Below are 17,202 nucleotides of genomic sequence, written 5' to 3'. Positions count from 1 at the left end.
ATCCTCGCCAGACGCCCAAACCAGCGGCTCTACTCTCAGATATTCGAGCCTCTCACGTTGTCTCAGATATCCAGTGGAGGAACCTCATTTCAGCCACTTTTCTCTGCAGTCTTGTTCTTTCCAAAGCTCATCACCATAGGTCAGGAGCATAAATTGACTAGTGACTCAAGAGCCTCGTCTTCTTGTTTGTGTACCTTTCTTACTGTCCGTGTCCCATCTCGTTTTGTCTGTGCTTCTCTTTACAATGTTTTTTTTTTTATGTGGGTGGGGGATGGGATCTAAAGCAAGATCTCATTCAGCAGAGCCTGTGGTTTGAACGGTGGGTAAATGACTTTGGACACTGCAACGTGTCATTAATATTTCAAACAAATGAGCAAGAATAAAATGCTCAAATTAAAGAGGATTATAAGACTTGACAAAACTCTTAGACAAATTATAAATTATATATCTTTAGTTTTTGTTTTTTTCTGGAAAGATATATAAATGACAGCCACCTGTGCGTTGGCAGAATTGGATTCAACTTAGAGTTCAAACCAAAGTGGGTTTGCAACAACAATATCTAGTGAGGAGGTGGATAAAAATAGCAATGTGCAAACTACTTAAGTTTTGTTTAAAGGACTGCGTGAACTCATTAGGGGTCCAAGCCCAACATGGGCTCTCTCTCTCTCTCTCTCTCTCTCTCTCTCTCTCTCTCTCTCTCTCTCTCTCTCTCTCTCTCTCTCTCTCTCTCTCTCTCTCTCTCTCTCTATATATATATATATATATATATATATATATATATATATATATATATATATATATATATATATATATATATATATATATATATATATATATATATATATATATACACACTCAACAAAAATATAAACGCAACACTTTTGGTTTGGCTCCTATTTTGTATGAGATGAACTCAAAGATCTAAAACTTTTTCCACATACACAATATCACCATTTCCCTCAAATATTGTTCATAAACCAGTCTAAATCTGTGATAGTGAGCACTTCTCCTTTGCTGAGATAATCCATCCCACCTCACAGGTGTGCCATATCAAGATGCTGATTAGACACCATGATTAGTGCACAGGTGTGCCTTAGACTGCCCACAATAAAAGGCCACTCTGAAAGGTGCAGTTTTGTTTTATTGGGGGGGGATACCAGTCAGTATCTGGTGTGACCACCATTTGCCTCATGCAGTGCAACACATCTCCTTCGCATAGAGTTGATCAGGTTGTCAATTGTGGCCTGTGGAATGTTGGTCCACTCCTCTTCAATGGCTGTGCGAAGTTGCTGGATATTGGCAGGAACTGTTACACGCTGTCGTATACGCCGGTCCAGAGCATCCCAAACGTGCTCAATGGGTGACATGTCCGGTGAGTATGCCGGCCATGCAAGAACTGGGACATTTTCAGCTTCCGAGAATTGTGTACAGATCCTTGCAACATGGGGCCGTGCATTATCCTGCTGCAACATGAGGTGATGTTCTTGGATGTATGGCACAACAATGGGCCTCAGGATCTTGTCACGGTATCTCTGTGCATTCAAAATGCCATCAATAAAATGCACCTGTGTTCTTCGTCCATAACAGACGCCTGCCCATACCATAACCCCACCGCCACCATGGGCCACTCGATCCACAACATTGACATCAGAAAACTGCTCACCCACACAACGCCACACACGCTGTCTGCCATCTGCCCTGAATAGTGTGAACTGGGATTCATCCGTGAAGAGAACACCTCTCCAACGTGCCAAATGCCAGCGAATGTGAGCATTTGCCCACTCAAGTCGGTTACGACGACGAACTGGAGTCAGGTCGAGACCCCGATGAGGACGACGAGCATGCAGATGAGCTTCCCTGAGACGGTTTCTGACAGTTTGTGCAGAAATTCTTTGGTTATGCAAACCGATTGTTTCAGCAGCTGTCCGAGTGGCTGGTCTCAGCCGATCTTGGAGGTGAACATGCTGGATGTGGAGGTCCTGGGCTGGTGTGGTTACACGTGGTCTGCGGTTGTGAGGCTGGTTGGATGTACTGCCAAATTCTCTGAAACACCTTTGGAGACGGCTTATGGTAGAGAATGAACATTCAATACACGAGGAACAGCTCTGGTTGACGTTCCTGCTGTCAGCATGCCAATTGCACACTCCCTCAAATCTTGCGACATCTGTGGCATTGTGCTGTGATAAAACTGCATCTTTCAGAGTGGCCTTTTATTGTGGGCAGTCTAAGGCACACCTGTGCACTAATCATGGTGTCTAATCAGCATCTTGATATGGCACACCTGTGAGGTGGGATGGATTATCTCAGCAAAGGAGAAGTGCTCACTATCACAGATTTAGACTGGTTTGTGAACAATATTTGAGGGAAATGGTGATATTGTGTATGTGGAAAAAGTTTTAGATCTTTGAGTTAATCTCATACAAAATGGGAGCAAAACCAAAAGTGTTGCGTTTATATTTTTGTTGAGTGTATATGTATATATATATATATTTCTTTTCTTTTTCGTTTCATTGTTATTTTTCTCCCACTAAGTGCAATGCTTGAGCCTTGACCATACAAGCTGCAGAGGTGCCAGATTCAACACTTGGTACAAAACCCTGTATGTAATTCAGACACAAAAAATTGAAGCAAATCCACCTATAGGGGGCACTGTAGCAGCACATTTGCTCTTTATTTAACACTTTATTTTACAGAATTGCACTTTAGTAAGACCATTTTCACCAAGATAGTTTTTTTTTCCACAAATTAGAAAAATATGCAAAACTAACTTTTTGAGATGCAACCCAGACTGTTGCTCTGATCAACACCAAACTTTGCACACAGAGTCTACTGGACCCCAGAAGCTTAAGATATTAAAATGAGCTTGATGGACCATAATCTACATGAGAAATAAAGGACAAACCCGTAACACAGAAAGTTGGACTTACCGTTGTAACGTGACTACGATCTGCACAAAACGTACGTGGCTGATGCTGAATAGTACAGAGGTGCAGCCTGATTAAAATACTTTTGACTGGGCACTAGGGGGTACCATCAGCCTCTGCAATTTATATCTCAAAATTGTCTTATCGGAATTGTACCAACTCTGACATGGATAATTTTGGGATAGGTCTTACTTGAAATGCATAATGCATATTGTTGAAAGGGGTGTGGCCTATTGCCTTTCTAATTACAAAAGTGGGCATGGCTCACACCATTCAACCTGTTGAGCTGAAATTTTCTGGGATGATAGGGCCACAGCAAAAGTGACATTTTTTTTTACCACCAGGTGGTGCTATAATGAAGAAATGCATTTTCTTAAATTTTTTGACAAGAACTCCAAGGTGGAACAACACACCTTCAACATTCACAAAGCCACAGATTCCTTGGAGTGTGACATATCTTCTGATATAGGCCTCAGCCATTTTTGTTTTTCAATTTTTACACAGTATTGCAAAATATGCAAAACCTTTCAAATCTATCTCGTCCCAAGCTGTCACTTTGATCAACATCAGTCTTTGCAAGTGAAATATATGGTCCATGAGGAGCTAAAGTTATTAAAATGAGCTTGGTAGGTCAAAAGCTGCCAACTTTATAAAGGAGATCCTACTGCAGGGAGCAATCAAAACAAAATCTTACACATCTTCACAACTTTACTTGAGATAACCATGAGACTTTGCACAATGATACATATTCATGAGTAAAGGTAGTCTTACCAAATTTGGTAGGCATAAGGTCACAAAAATGGTGCAAAAAAAAAAAAAAAATAAAATACATGCACTGAATTGCATTAAGTTCACTTTGTTGTAGTTGTGGATCACATCTGAGTTGAATCTGACAATTTGGTGATGACTGCATGAAGTGGGCATGCCTCATTATGCAAATGACACTTGAATGACACTCCTCTATTATGCTATTGGGTGCTGGTGAGACAGCATAAAGAAGAGGGATGCTGGACAAGTGGACAGGCTGGTGAGGAAGGCAGGCTGTGTTGGTGGCACTGAACTGGAGTGTCTCACAGCAGAGAGAAGGACCCTGTACAGGATGGTGAGAGTCACAGGTGTTAGTGGATGTGCTGAAAAAGAATGGACGTCTTGTCTTGGTTGAAGTTTGTTCTCTTGATGGCAAACTTGGCATGATAGCACTGTCCGCCACACTGGTCTATGGGTCAGGCCCACACAACCAATATTTGAAATGTTAGCAGCCACATGGCCCTGGCTGGGGCTCAGGAGGCAGTCCTCATATGGGGCTTGGACCCCATGTATACCTGCTGGCAGGTCTAGTTCTGATTTGTGGTCATTGTAGAGTTCTAAGATTGATAAAGTAGTTCCTGTAGGCATCTTCACTGATGACGATCACTGGTAACGATTTGATGATGTCTCTTGAGGGTTTATGTCAAAGAGTGATGTGATGTAACAAGCATTTCTCACTAAGTCACTCAGCTGTGGCTCATTATTGTTTGTAGGCCAACTCACGAAAGAGGAAACCGAGGAGCAAAAAGAGCAAAACTGTGAAGCCAACAAAGACAGAAGTGTTGAGGAGTCCATCTGTAGATCCTCTATCAGACACAAGGTCGGACAACGATGAGGAGGAGGAAGAGGAGGACGAGGAGGAGGAAGAAGAAGAAGAAGAGGAGGAGGAGGAGATAGACGAAAAGGTAATTCAAGCTTTTCTGCGCTCTCCCAGAGAAGGCTTCTGCAGGCTTGTGCACTTCTGGAAAAGCGGGCATTCCAGGTTTTTTGATTATTGCTTTTGTTAATTGTGTGATCCTTATGTTTTTTATATATATATATATATATATATATATATATATATATATATATATATATATAAAATATGGGGGGGTTGGTGTTAGGGTCCCTTTATTCAGAGAGTGGTGTCAACATGGCGCTATTTTGGAACCTCCTGTGCCGAATGACAAAATTAACCTTTTATGTTTTTAACTTTTTTTTTTTTTTTTTTTTTTTTTTTGTTAATCTTTATCATGTAACCACATTTTGGAACCTCCTGTGCCGAATGACAAAATTAACCTTTTATGTTTTTAACTTTTTTTTTTTTTTTTTTTTTTTTTTTTTTTTTGTTAATCTTTATCATTTAACCACATGAAGAGTTCAGATGCAAAACCCAGTATCTCAAAAACCATGTACTTGGCTGTCAAGGGGACCATCAGTGTGCAAAATATGAAAGAATTTGAACAAACTGCTTTCATTTTTTTTGATGAAAGTCTGTGCATTTCCAAATATGATTTCTTTAAATCTCCATTTTCAACTTCATTTTTCTCCATTTAAAAAAATATATATCGGGTCAGTCACAATCAAGGTGTCTAAAGGTGTGTCACCTTAAGACAAAAATCAAAGTAAGTATTTTTCTTTGAATTGAGACCCATTATGAAGACCAATGTCTAGTGCAATATAATCCAAAATTTATTCATGTATCTCTTTGGTTGTTCCTTCTCTGGAAGACGAAGTTTCAGTTTGGCTCTATATCTTTGCATTGTTTGACGTACTCGTTCCCTCTGTAATTGCATTCTTTCTGGATCCTTCACATTTCTTCTCTCTCCTTCTGTTTTTTTATTCTGTCCTTTTCTTTGATAGCCTCATGTCTAGCATGGTCTCCAAGAATCTTATTCCCTATATTTTCTTGTTCGTTCTTTCCCTGATGCACCTTTTTAAGTTCTTTCTTCATTTACACCACCACTGCTGGTGTTTGGTGTTTTAGCACTTAATGTGCAAGTTCTTTTGGGCCTTTCCATGTTTCTATCAGTCCTGAACAAACAATACTTCATCCAGATTAAACTATTTGCAGATTAGATGAACCTAAAACAGACAAAATGTGAAATTGGTTGATGTGGTTAATTTGGAACTTTTGTGTAGAGTCCGTGACAAATCTGAATTAATTTGTCTGATTATGTAACTGTCCCACTCACTATTTAAATTATAGGACTAAGTCAGATTTTGGTGTTTGTAAAACAGTATCCACATAGACAACATTACAGCATCTTATGATTAGTATATTTTATTAAAAAATAGTGTGCTTTGTGTTTAAAAAATAATGGTTGAGCCAATTTTAGCGATATGTATTCTGAATTTTGAGACGTCTATTATACTACACCACAATTTATCACTCTGGAGAGTGTTGAATACCACAGAGGGTTGATCTAAATCAAAATGTGTAGGATACTTTCTTCTATTGTCATAGAATCATCCATGTACTATTTTAAAACTATATGTCACGGACTCTACACGTGTAGAGTCCGTGACACAGTGCTACCTATAGCCTTCATCATAACAGGTATAGGACCTAATTATTTATTCCATTCAACTTATATCCTCTAATTATCCTAACATAGGACAGTAAAACTACCTAAGTTACATTCACCATGACATTATTTTTAAATATAGGTATGTCACGGACTCTACAGGATTTTCTGAACATCTGAGACCATGCAGTGCGATCATCGCCAAAAACAAAATATTGCTCTGGCTGCATTAAATCTTTTTGTTTGTTCTATTTCATTCCTCCTGACCGCCAGAGGGCGGTGCTTTAGCACCTGGATAACTACATGTGCGCAGCACAGAGGTCGAGAATATATACCAACAAAGTCACACCATTGAATGTGACCTGGGTGACGTCACTGGTTGTCTTTATATACCAGATGCACCCAGCGCTCGCTTCTTTTCTACATTCTCGCATTCTTAGAGGTTGAGAAAGCATTTAGCTGCGATTGCCGCTCTCGCTTGTAGCCTCCCAACCCACCTTCGGTTGGAGCTAGGTGCACTGCACACGTCCTCCAGAGGCTGCGAGACACGGCTTCACCGTTTTTTGTATTCTTTGATGCCTGTCGTGAGTACACCTTCCTAAACGCCGGGTGCGCGCCTTTGCCGCTGCCCTGCTGGGTATTTTCCTCTGTGCACATAAGCTGTGTTGTTTCGATGAAAGCTGGCTATTTGTTTAGTTGTGTCACTAACCCCGTTAACTACGTGGTAGTGTGTGTATCAGAACCAGTATAGTGTACTGTGTTGGGCTTGGCGTGAGTGTTTTCCACTCCTTGAAGTACTTCATCTGCACTGCCGCCATTTGCTAAGTTTAACAGCTCTGCTAGCAGCTAGTGTTGTCGTCGTTGCTCTAAGTGACTTAGCACTTGGGCTGTGAGTTTTTCGGCTGTGTGCATCGTGTTATTACTGTGGCTGTGAGTGTTTCACGCTCCGGGCCTTGTATTAGCTTTTACACTGTGAGTGTTTCACGCTCCGTGCCTCGTGCCGAGTCTGCGGCTGTGAGTGCTTCACGCTCCGTGCCTCGTGTCAAGTCGACGGCTGTGAGTGCTTCACGCTCCGTGCCTTGTGTTACTATTTACACTGCGTGTGAGTCACGCTTTGTCTTTCCATTTGTAACCATCAGGGCTTGCGTTAGCCATCTGCACGCAGTCGAATGTCGAAACGTTGACTTCTGAGTTTGCTCAGATTAAGTCCTTGCTTCTGAATCTGCAGCCTAGGGATGCAGTGACAGTTCCTGTTGTCCCTAATGAGGCTGATCAGACCAATGTAGTTACTCAGCAGGAGGAAGATGTTGTGTCTATTGCTGCAACTGATTCCTTGTACATGACAAGTGACATAAACTGTGTGGAGGATGAGGATGAGAGGGGTCTTTCTCCAAGCCATTCATTAGTGGGCTCTCATACCTCCGAGGCAGAGTCCATGCCGCAAACCAGACCTGGACTATCCTTTGTCAAGCAAGCTGTTCAGTTGGCTTTATCTAGGCTTGGGGTCGACAATCCCCCTGCGGAAACCACTGCTTCAAGTGCCTTTTTCAAAGTCACTCAGAAGTCTGAGTTCAACGTTCCAGTTTCACAACCATATATCGAGGAGCTCCACCGATGTTGGGCGGACCCCAAATCATTGACGCAAAGTCTTAGTGATGCCTCACTCCAAACCTTTGCTTATATGTCCAGAGAGCTTGGCAGACTGATGTCAACCCTTACCATCACTAGACGTCAGGTGTGGCTTGCGCAGTCCCCCCTATCCGAATCCTGCAGAGGCACACTCCGTTCGCTGCCGGTTCTTCCAGGCCAAGTATTTGGACCTGCGGCCCAACAAACTTTGGAGCGTGCTGTTGAGGCTAGTAAATCTCGGCAACAGTTTGTTGACCTACACCAGTCTTCCAGACCTCAGCCAGTCAGACGTGCTACAGCTTTTCACTCTACATCCAGTCTTCCGCCGACTCCCAGAGCTGCACCTGCTTTTGCAGTTGAGGGCCAGCTCTCCAAGCAGCCTGCCCTTCCTGAGCCTACGGGCAGACCCCCGAGAACTGAACGGTTTCACAGAGCATCCAGTAATCGCGCCCAGAGGTCCTCAGGGATGCGAGGCAGAGGTGGTTGGGTCTGACTGCCAATGCTTGGCCCCCAGCCGTTTTTCACAAAATCAACTCAGCCACTGGGAGGCTCAAGTTCAAGACCCATGGGTCATTTCAACCTTGTTCGAAGGTTACAGAATTCAGTTCAGATGTCGTCCTCCAAAGTTCAATGGGGTGAGGATGACTGTTGCTTCCGACTTGGTGCAGTCTGCTGCCGTACAACGGGAGATTTTGGAACTCCTGGAGAAGGGGGCCATAGAGCCAGTTCACAGTTCAGACCAGCTCAGGGGGTTCTGTTCAGTTTACTTCCTTGTTCCAAAGAAGGATGGCAGCTTTCGTCCTATCCTCGATCTCCGACGTCTGAATCGTTATATCAAAGTGCTGCAGTTTCACGTACTCCGCACAGTAGACGTCCTTCAAACTATCACACCAGGAGACTGGTTCACAAGTGTCGACTTAAAAGATGCCTATTTCCATGTGCCAGTGGCACCTCATCACAGGCAGTTTCTCCGCTTTGCTTTCGAAGGTCAGGCATACCAGTTCAGGGTGCTTCCTTTCGGCCTCTCTCTCGCCCCTCGTACATTTACCAGATGTATGGCTGCAGCACTAGCCCCACTGCAAGCTCTTGGATTAAGAATCCTACCCTACTTAGACGATTGGCTTGTCTGCGCTCCGACTCAGGAGCAGGCGCACAACGACACAGCTCTTCTACTGAACCATGTCTCTCATTTAGGACTCACAGTGAACTTTGCAAAGAGTTCTCTTGTTCCCAGTCAACAAACGACCTTCATCGGCATTGCCATCAACTCCCTGACTATGACTGCATCGCCATCCCCGCAGAGAGTGGACGATGTAATTCGTCTCGTCTCACACATTCAACGGGCTGTGACGCTGCCTTTTGGTTTGCTGCTGTGGTTGATGGGCAAATTGACTGCAATGTCGCTGAACCCGATTGTGGTCCAAATGATCTGGCAGAAATATGGTGCAGCGGAAGTAGACCTTTTCGCTTCAAGCACCTCGACACATTGCCCACGATGGTACTCCCTCTTGGAACCAGACAGCCCGCTGGGGCAGGATGCATTGGCTCACCCGTGGCCGGATTGCCTCCTTTATGCCTTCCCTCCTCTCCCGCTGCTGATGTTGACACTGCACAGGTTTCCCATGATTTACAAACTCCTCGAGGGAGAACCTTGGGCTCTCCCGGAGAGGAAGGATTTGTCACAGCTACAGGGGAAGATTTGGCACCCTGACCCAGAACGCCTTCAACTGTATGTGTGGCCGTTGAGGGGCCAGACTCCTTGTTAAGTTCTTGTGACCAGGCTGTTGTTCAGACTATCCTTTATTCACGTGCTGCTTCTACCAGGGCTTTGTATGACAACAGATGGAAGCTGTTTGGGCGGTGGTGTGAGAAACAAAAGTTAGACCCGGAGCATTGCCCTGTGCCTATTCTCCTCAAATATTTACAAGAACTGCTGGAGAAAGGACTTTCTGTTGCTACCTTGAAGGTTTATGTTGCTGCAATCTCTGCCCGGCACGTCTGCCTTGATGGCCGGTCAGTGGGTTCACACCTCTTGTGTTGTGTTGCGATGGAATTCTGACGGATCTGGGGTTACGCTGTGGCCTAATCCGTCCTTTTTACCCAAGAGAATTTCAACTTTTCATGTTAACCAGCCAGTTTCCTTGGCTGTGTATGTCCCGCATTCTGATCCAGGATTATCTGCTTCAGGTTCCCTGTGTCCTGTCCGAATGTTGAAGCAGTACATTAGTGCGACTGCCAGGATCCGGAAAACGGATGCCCTGTTTGTGTGTTACGGTGATCACAAAAGAGGCTGTGCTGTCTCAAAGCAGCAACTCTCGCAGTGGGTTGTGGATGCCATTTTACAAGTATACACGTCCAGAGGTCTTCAGCCTCCTAAGGTTACGTGCCATTCCACCAGAGGGGTGTCCACCTCCTGGGCTGCACTGAGAGGTGTCCCTTTGAGTGATATTTGTGCTGCTGCCACGTGGGCTTCGTCCTGTACCTTCGCCCGCTATTACAGACTGAATGTGGCTGCTCCTCCTGCGGTGACTTCGACGGTGTTGTCTGCCTCCACTCCCCACTGCTGATGCAAGGTGAGTGTGACTCTTCGTGACCTTGTTGGTATTAAGTCATCCAGGTGCTAAAGCACCACCCTGTGGCAGTCAGGAGGAATGAAATAGAACAAGAGTTACGAATGTAACTACGGTTCTATGAATTCCGGATGACCGCCAGAGTTGCTTGTCACTCAGTCTTGCGAGTTCATTCCGAAAAGAAGCGAGCGCTGGGTACGTCTGGTATATAAAGACAACCAGTGACATCACCCAAGTCACATTCAATGGCGTGACTTTGTTGGTATATATTCTCAACCTCTGTGCTGCGCACATGTAGTTATCAAGGTGCTAAGGCACCGCCCTCTGGCGGTCATCCGGAATTCATAGAACCGTAGTTACATTCGTAACTCTCGTTTTTTTAGACACCCTTGAGACTTCAAATAACATTATTTAAAGACCAAAGGATGACTTTTTATTGTTTTCATTCAGCATTTCCATTTAATATTGTCTTGAAAATGAAATTTTACAACGGTGTAACTCATTTCTGTAAAACTATGTAGCTGTCTCTTGGATCACCTGAAATTGATGAAATTTTCTGAAAATAGAAAACAGATATTTGTTTTTATCATAGAAAAACATTTACATAAAAGAATACCACACCTTTATTGTTATACAATAAAACATGCTGCATCAGTTTTAAAGTGACACAGAATAATGCCTAATTTCATTTAAAAATGCACCACATTTCTGGTCATAACTTGTTAAATATTAGAATTAATCAAACCATTTTTTCGGCAACATGAAGTTTTTTTTTTCATATGCAGATGCTGAAAGCAAAAGTACATCTTCATGACATGATTTAGTGTTTTTGATATAACATCTGTATGCAGGAGGCCTGAAAAAACCCGCTTGTGTGCCGTGGTTTGCTGCTGTATCAATTGTGTTACATTACTAAGCCTTATATATTGATTTATAACACAAACTGTCCAAAGGGGTAATAGAGATAAGTGTAAAGATGACTGAACCTAGCATCAGAGCAGTAAATTGATCAGTCCATGTGAACGTCGCGCAGAATGCTGCTCCGTTCAAGTACTGTCAGAAATTACAGGACTTTTTTGTTTCAAACTCAGCAGTTGGGTGTGGCAGGAGCGTGGTTTTGTTTTATTTTTGGTAAAAAAAAAAAAAAAACGTATCCACACAAATGATTAATTCTGGCCTCTATAATGTGCCTGAGCCCAGTGAAGCAGACCCCCCCCACCCACATAAAAAAAAAAAATCCAAGCAAACAGGCTGTAATTTACGACGGTACATGAACACAGCAGCAGCTATCTGTGCTGTGTTCACATGGACTGATCAATTTACTGCTCTGATGATATATTCAATCATCTTTGCACTTATATTTATTCCCCCTTTTGACAGTTTTGTGTTATAAATCAATATATATGGCTTAGTAATGTAATACAGTGATACAGCAGCCACCATAGCACACCAGCGTTTTTTTTTTTTCAGGCCTCCTGTACACTCCTGCAGTATAATTATATATAATAACTCATATAATCGGCTCCTGCCTGTCCTGCGCCTTTCAGTCCAGCTATCCAGAAATTTACCTCTGCCGAGCCACCTAACGTCTGTGTGCAGCAGATGTGTGTCTCCTGCAGCTGCGACTAGAATAAATGCATCCCCAGGCTCCTGGCCTGAACAGAGCACTGCAGTCTTGTTCGCCACATTTGTCACTCTTCATATTTATGGACCATGAATCATTGTGCTATTCACCGACTTTTCAATTCCTGGACTTTTCGAGTGAGCAGAGGGGATTTAGCCAGGTTAGCATTAGAAGTTAGCATCTTATTTCTTGTGCATCGTCTGAAATGCTGCTCCAAATTCCCTTTCTTCAATAAAGCCACATTTACATTGCAGATAAGACAGATGGATTTGCCATTTAAATAAATAAAAAATAATTCAGGATGAAAATTATAATTTTTCTTACCCACCATAGAAGAAGAGCGGCATCCTTGTTGGTGCATTGCTGCCACCTGCTGCATCAGTCTGTTATACCAGCACTAAATCTTCTCGAGTCCAGTGACAGATTTTTTTTTTTTCTTCATGCGATTGACTGGAACTCGATCGACTTGTTGGGTACGCCAGACATACAGTAACACATCCAGGTACAGGCACTATCAAAATAAATATAAAAAATAGTTAAGCTATCAACTTTACAGAAATTTACAATTTATGATGATTTATTTAATTCATTTAAAGCCTGATTTATGCTTCTGCAGCTCTGTAACTCTGTGTCATGACTTAGATGTGTATGACAGTTGTAAAGTTTACCGTCTCTGGATTATGCTTTATTCTGGATTATTTTGACCCTCAACAAGCTTTTCTTTCTACAATCATCACTTCTGTTTCAAAGGTAAGCTATACAATTTCCTCTTTTTTTTCTTTTTCACATTCACGTATGTATGGCAGACTTTTCTGCCATACATACGTGAACCCAAAATGTAATCAGCATGCGCACTGCAAAAACTATTAAAATATGATGGCAGGCGAAAGAGTGAAAGCAGAAAAGTGTCAAATCACAGTCTTCTGAGGTGTCTGATTTAACAGGTGCAAGCATGGTGTAAAAAAAAAAAAAAAATCATCTTTAATCATGGAAATGACTCCGGTCCCACATGCGAGGGGTTTTTAATGGAAATACATTGAGATCGAAAGGGACATTTTATCCGATGTGAGCGAAAAATCCGTTATACAAAACCTATGTGGTGTTTTTTTACATGGAAAACAATACAAAAACATTGGGTCTTTTTTTTGTCCGGTGACTGTGAATATCCGGTTTATACAACGACGGTTTAGGTGAGTTTTACTGCACGTGAGACTGAGCAATAAATTTACCTCTCAAAACTTTAACGATGAAGTCGCTTCCATCCTACACGGCTGACTTTATTTTCCCAAATTTTTCTTCTGTTCGGCTTTGAAGGGAATCTGTACATCTTGAAGCCCTTTTTGTGTCTATTTGTGCCTCCAAATGTACAACAACCCGGCATTTTCAGTGAATAAATAGATAAAATAGCTGGATTACCATGCAGACAGATTAACAGTGAATGCTATTTTGGCCCTAAAATGGCATCATGAGTCTCGTGACCTTTCCCCCCCGACTGGTCATGTCGCTGCTCTCTGAATTAAGGGGCTCTCATTTATGTCCCTCACACCAGGAGTCTTTCTTCAGTGTGCTTTTTGGTTTCAGGATGTGACACCAGTGAAGCTGCCAAGCCGAAGGGCCCGAACAGACAGGGTGATGGAGAAGGAGCCTGAGCAGGAGGAGGTTTCTTCACCAGGGGAGAGGGACCTAAAAGTAACAGAGATCAAAAGAGAAATAAAGGAGGATGATGGTTGGGATGTGACAAAAGAAGCAAAGCCACCGGAACCTGTACACAAACAAGAGGACATCTTGGAAAAAGTAAAATTCTAACTATATCGAGAAAAAAAATCCTTTACGAAAGGGAACCCTGCTAGCTAGTCTGGTCTCGTCTTTAAAAATGAAATAACAGCAGTGAATGTTCTAACTTTAAATAACAGCAGGGATAAGGAGTCTAAATGTTATCATTTCCTTTGTAGAATGATGCGGTTGAGATGCGAGAACGGATTAAAAAAGATGCTGATATTCCAGTTCACATAACGGCTAGCGGAGAAAACGTACTGCTGTTGGAGGAGTCTGAGGAACTGGACCAGAAGACCTTCAGTGTGGTAAGTTACACTGATAAGTTGTCAAAATCCTCTCCCGGGTCTTAAAATGATTGATTGACTAATCCAACCACAAATGGATTAGATTACCACAGTGGTATTTGGTGACTAAAATGAGATCAGATGGACCTCGAATTGTTTAAAAACAGTGAAGAGAATTTGTCTTTGAATGTTGCAGTGCAAAGAGAGGATGCGACCAGTGAAAGCAGCTCTGAAGCAGCTGGACAGACCAGAGAAAGGGCTGTCTGAGCGGGAACAGCTGGAACATACAAGACAATGCCTTATCAAAATTGGTGATCACATCACTGAATGTCTGAAAGAGTATTCAAATCCTGACCAGACCAAACACTGGAGGAAGTACGTATTTATTCTCATTATCCAGAGCGACATTACAGAAGCACAATGTTCCTGTCATCAGTCTGTGAAGATATTTGTCACATTCAAAAACTACACAGATGTTTCCAGTTGATAACCAGGCCAAATGCAGAGCTTTCAGTGACTACTTGAATGTGGATTGGTCAGCACAGTTATTTTGCTGCCAGGCTACAGTGTAAGCTAAAATTAAAATACATTGCAGACTGTGCAATTTGTGAAGAAAGTGATGGGTGATTTTCTTTGCAGTGAGGTGAAAATGACAGGAAAGCAAAGCACAGCTGTCAGTGTGTGCACGGTGACATGTTCACATATTCACTGTTTGCTGCTCTCTTTAAATCTCCTCTAGAAATATAATGTACATCTGTAATCCCATGAAAAGCATGACATAGTCTTCAGCACAAGACAGTTTTCAGATGATAACATATACATTTTTAGCTTTGCAATATCATCTTGTTATAACCACAGATAATAGCGCATAGACTGCACAGAGGGCCGTTGTGAGCATGTCATGTCTTGGACCTGTGTTCAGTGTTGCTTGTAATCTGCACAAACCACTAGCCTACTATGACAGACAAGTTTAGACTGTTGTTGTGAACATTTGAGCTCTGTTTCCTCATTATTTAATCGGGAATGCAGTCCAGGCTGACATTTGGCAATGGGAGGCTGGTTCTCTGTTGGACCTTTTCAATGAAAGTTTACTTTCTGGTTGTTAAGTAGGACCTCCTTCCTTAATGATGTATAGTCTAGATGATCTGACTCTTCTTTATTTTGCATAATAATAGATTGTAAAGTTCCTTGTGGCACCAATAATCCTTTAAAGATGTGCCTATTGTTGAGATGCAAAACTTTGCTGTTGTTGCCTCATCTTATCTGTGCATTTATTGGCACTTTTTTACAGGTAGACTCTTCAATAATTACACAACGGGTAAAATAAGTGTTGAACACGTCACCATTTTTCTCAGTAAATACAACCCCTGGCAAAAATTATGGAATCACCGGCCTCGGAGGATGTGCGTTCAGTTGTTTAATTTTGTAGAAAAAAAGCAGATCACAGACATGACACAAAACTAAAGTCATTTCAAATGGCAACTTTCTGGCTTTAACAAACACTATAAGAAATCAGGAAAAAAAATTGTGGCAGACAGTAACGGTTACTTTTTTAGACCAAGCAGAGGGAAAAAAATATGGACTCACTCAATTCTGAGGAATAAATTATGGAATCACCCTGTAAATTTTCATCCCCAAAACTAACACCTGCATCAAATCAGATCTGCTCGTTAGTCTGCATCTAAAAAGGAGTGATCACACCTTGGAGAGCTGTTGCACCAAGTGGACTGACATGAATCATGGCTCCAACACGAGAGATGTCAATTGAAACAAAGGAGAGGATTATCAAACTCTTAAAAGAGGGTAAATCATCACGCAATGTTGCAAAAGCTGTTGGTTGTTCACAGTCAGCTGTGTCTAAACTCTGGACCAAATAAAAACAACATGGGAAGGTTGTTAAAGGCAAACATACTGGTAGACCAAGGAAGACATCAAAGCGTCAAGACAGAAAACTTAAAGCAATATGTCTCAAAAATCGAAAATGCACAACAAAACAAATGAGGAACGAATGGGAGGAAATTGGAGTCAACGTCTGTGACCGAACTGTAAGAAACCGCCTAAAGGAAATGGGATTTACATACAGAAAAGCTAAGCGAAAGCCATCATTAACACCTAAAGAGAAAAAAACAAGGTTACAATTGGCTAAGGAAAAGCAATCGTGGACCTTGGATGACTGGATGAAAGTCATATTCAGTGATGAATCTTGAATCTGCATTGGGCAAGGTGATGATGCTGGAACTTTTGTTTGGTGCCGTTCCAATGAGATTTACACTCAACAAATATATAAACGCAACACTTTGGTTTTGCTCCCGTTTTGTATGAGATGAACTCAAAGATCTAAAACTTTTTCCACATACACAATATCACCATTTTCCTCAAATATTGTTCACAAACCAGTCTAAATCTGTGATAGTGAGCACTCCTTTGCTGAGATAATCCATCCCACCTCACAGGTGTGCCATATCAAGATGCTGATTAGACACCATGATTAGTGTACAGGTGTGCCTTAAACTGCCCACAATAAAAGGCCACTCTGAAAGGTGCAGTTTCATCACACAGCACAATGCCACAGATGTCGCAAGATTTGAGGGAGCGTGCAATTGGCATGCTGACAGCAGGAATGTCAACCAGAGCTGTTGCTCGTGTATTGAATGTTCATTTCTCTACCATAAGCCGTCTCCAAAGGCGTTTCAGAGAATTTGGCAGTACATCCAACCAGCCTCACAACCGCAGACCACGTGTAACCACACCAGCACAGGACCTCCACATCCAGCATGTTCACCTCCAAGATCGTCTGAGACCAGCCACTCGGACAGCTGCTGAAACAATCGGTTTGCATAACCAAAGAATTTCTGCACAAACTGTCAGAAACTGTCTCAGGGAAGCTCATCTTCATGCTCGTCGTCCTCATCGGGGTCTCGACCTGACTCCAGTTCGTCGTCGTAACCGACTTGAGTGGGCAAATGCTCACATTCGCTGGCGTTTGGCACGTTGGAGAGGTGTTCTCTTCACAGATGAATCCCAGTTCACACTGTTCAGGGCAGATGGCAGATAGCGTGTGTGGCGTCATGTGGGTGAGCA

The 17,202-nt window shown here is 42.4% G+C and overlaps 1 protein-coding gene across 3 annotated transcripts in view; it reads left to right on the top strand.

Moving 5' to 3' along the window:
- Positions 1 to 17,202, top strand: part of chd1 (chromodomain helicase DNA binding protein 1) — a 121,447-nt gene that overhangs the window by 83,299 nt on the left and 20,946 nt on the right. For all 3 annotated transcript variants that reach the window (XM_034191476.1, XM_034191475.1, XM_034191474.1), the window contains exons 29-32: positions 4,445 to 4,636; positions 13,643 to 13,855; positions 14,014 to 14,142; positions 14,318 to 14,496. In XM_034191476.1, the coding sequence (XP_034047367.1) occupies positions 4,445 to 4,636; positions 13,643 to 13,855; positions 14,014 to 14,142; positions 14,318 to 14,496 (713 nt within the window). The remainder of the gene's footprint in view (positions 1 to 4,444; positions 4,637 to 13,642; positions 13,856 to 14,013; positions 14,143 to 14,317; positions 14,497 to 17,202) is intronic.

Source organism: Thalassophryne amazonica, chromosome 17 (genome assembly GCF_902500255.1).
Source record: "Thalassophryne amazonica chromosome 17, fThaAma1.1, whole genome shotgun sequence".
NCBI lineage: Eukaryota > Metazoa > Chordata > Actinopteri > Batrachoidiformes > Batrachoididae > Thalassophryne > Thalassophryne amazonica.
This window is presented reverse-complemented; position numbering and strand designations above follow the sequence as displayed.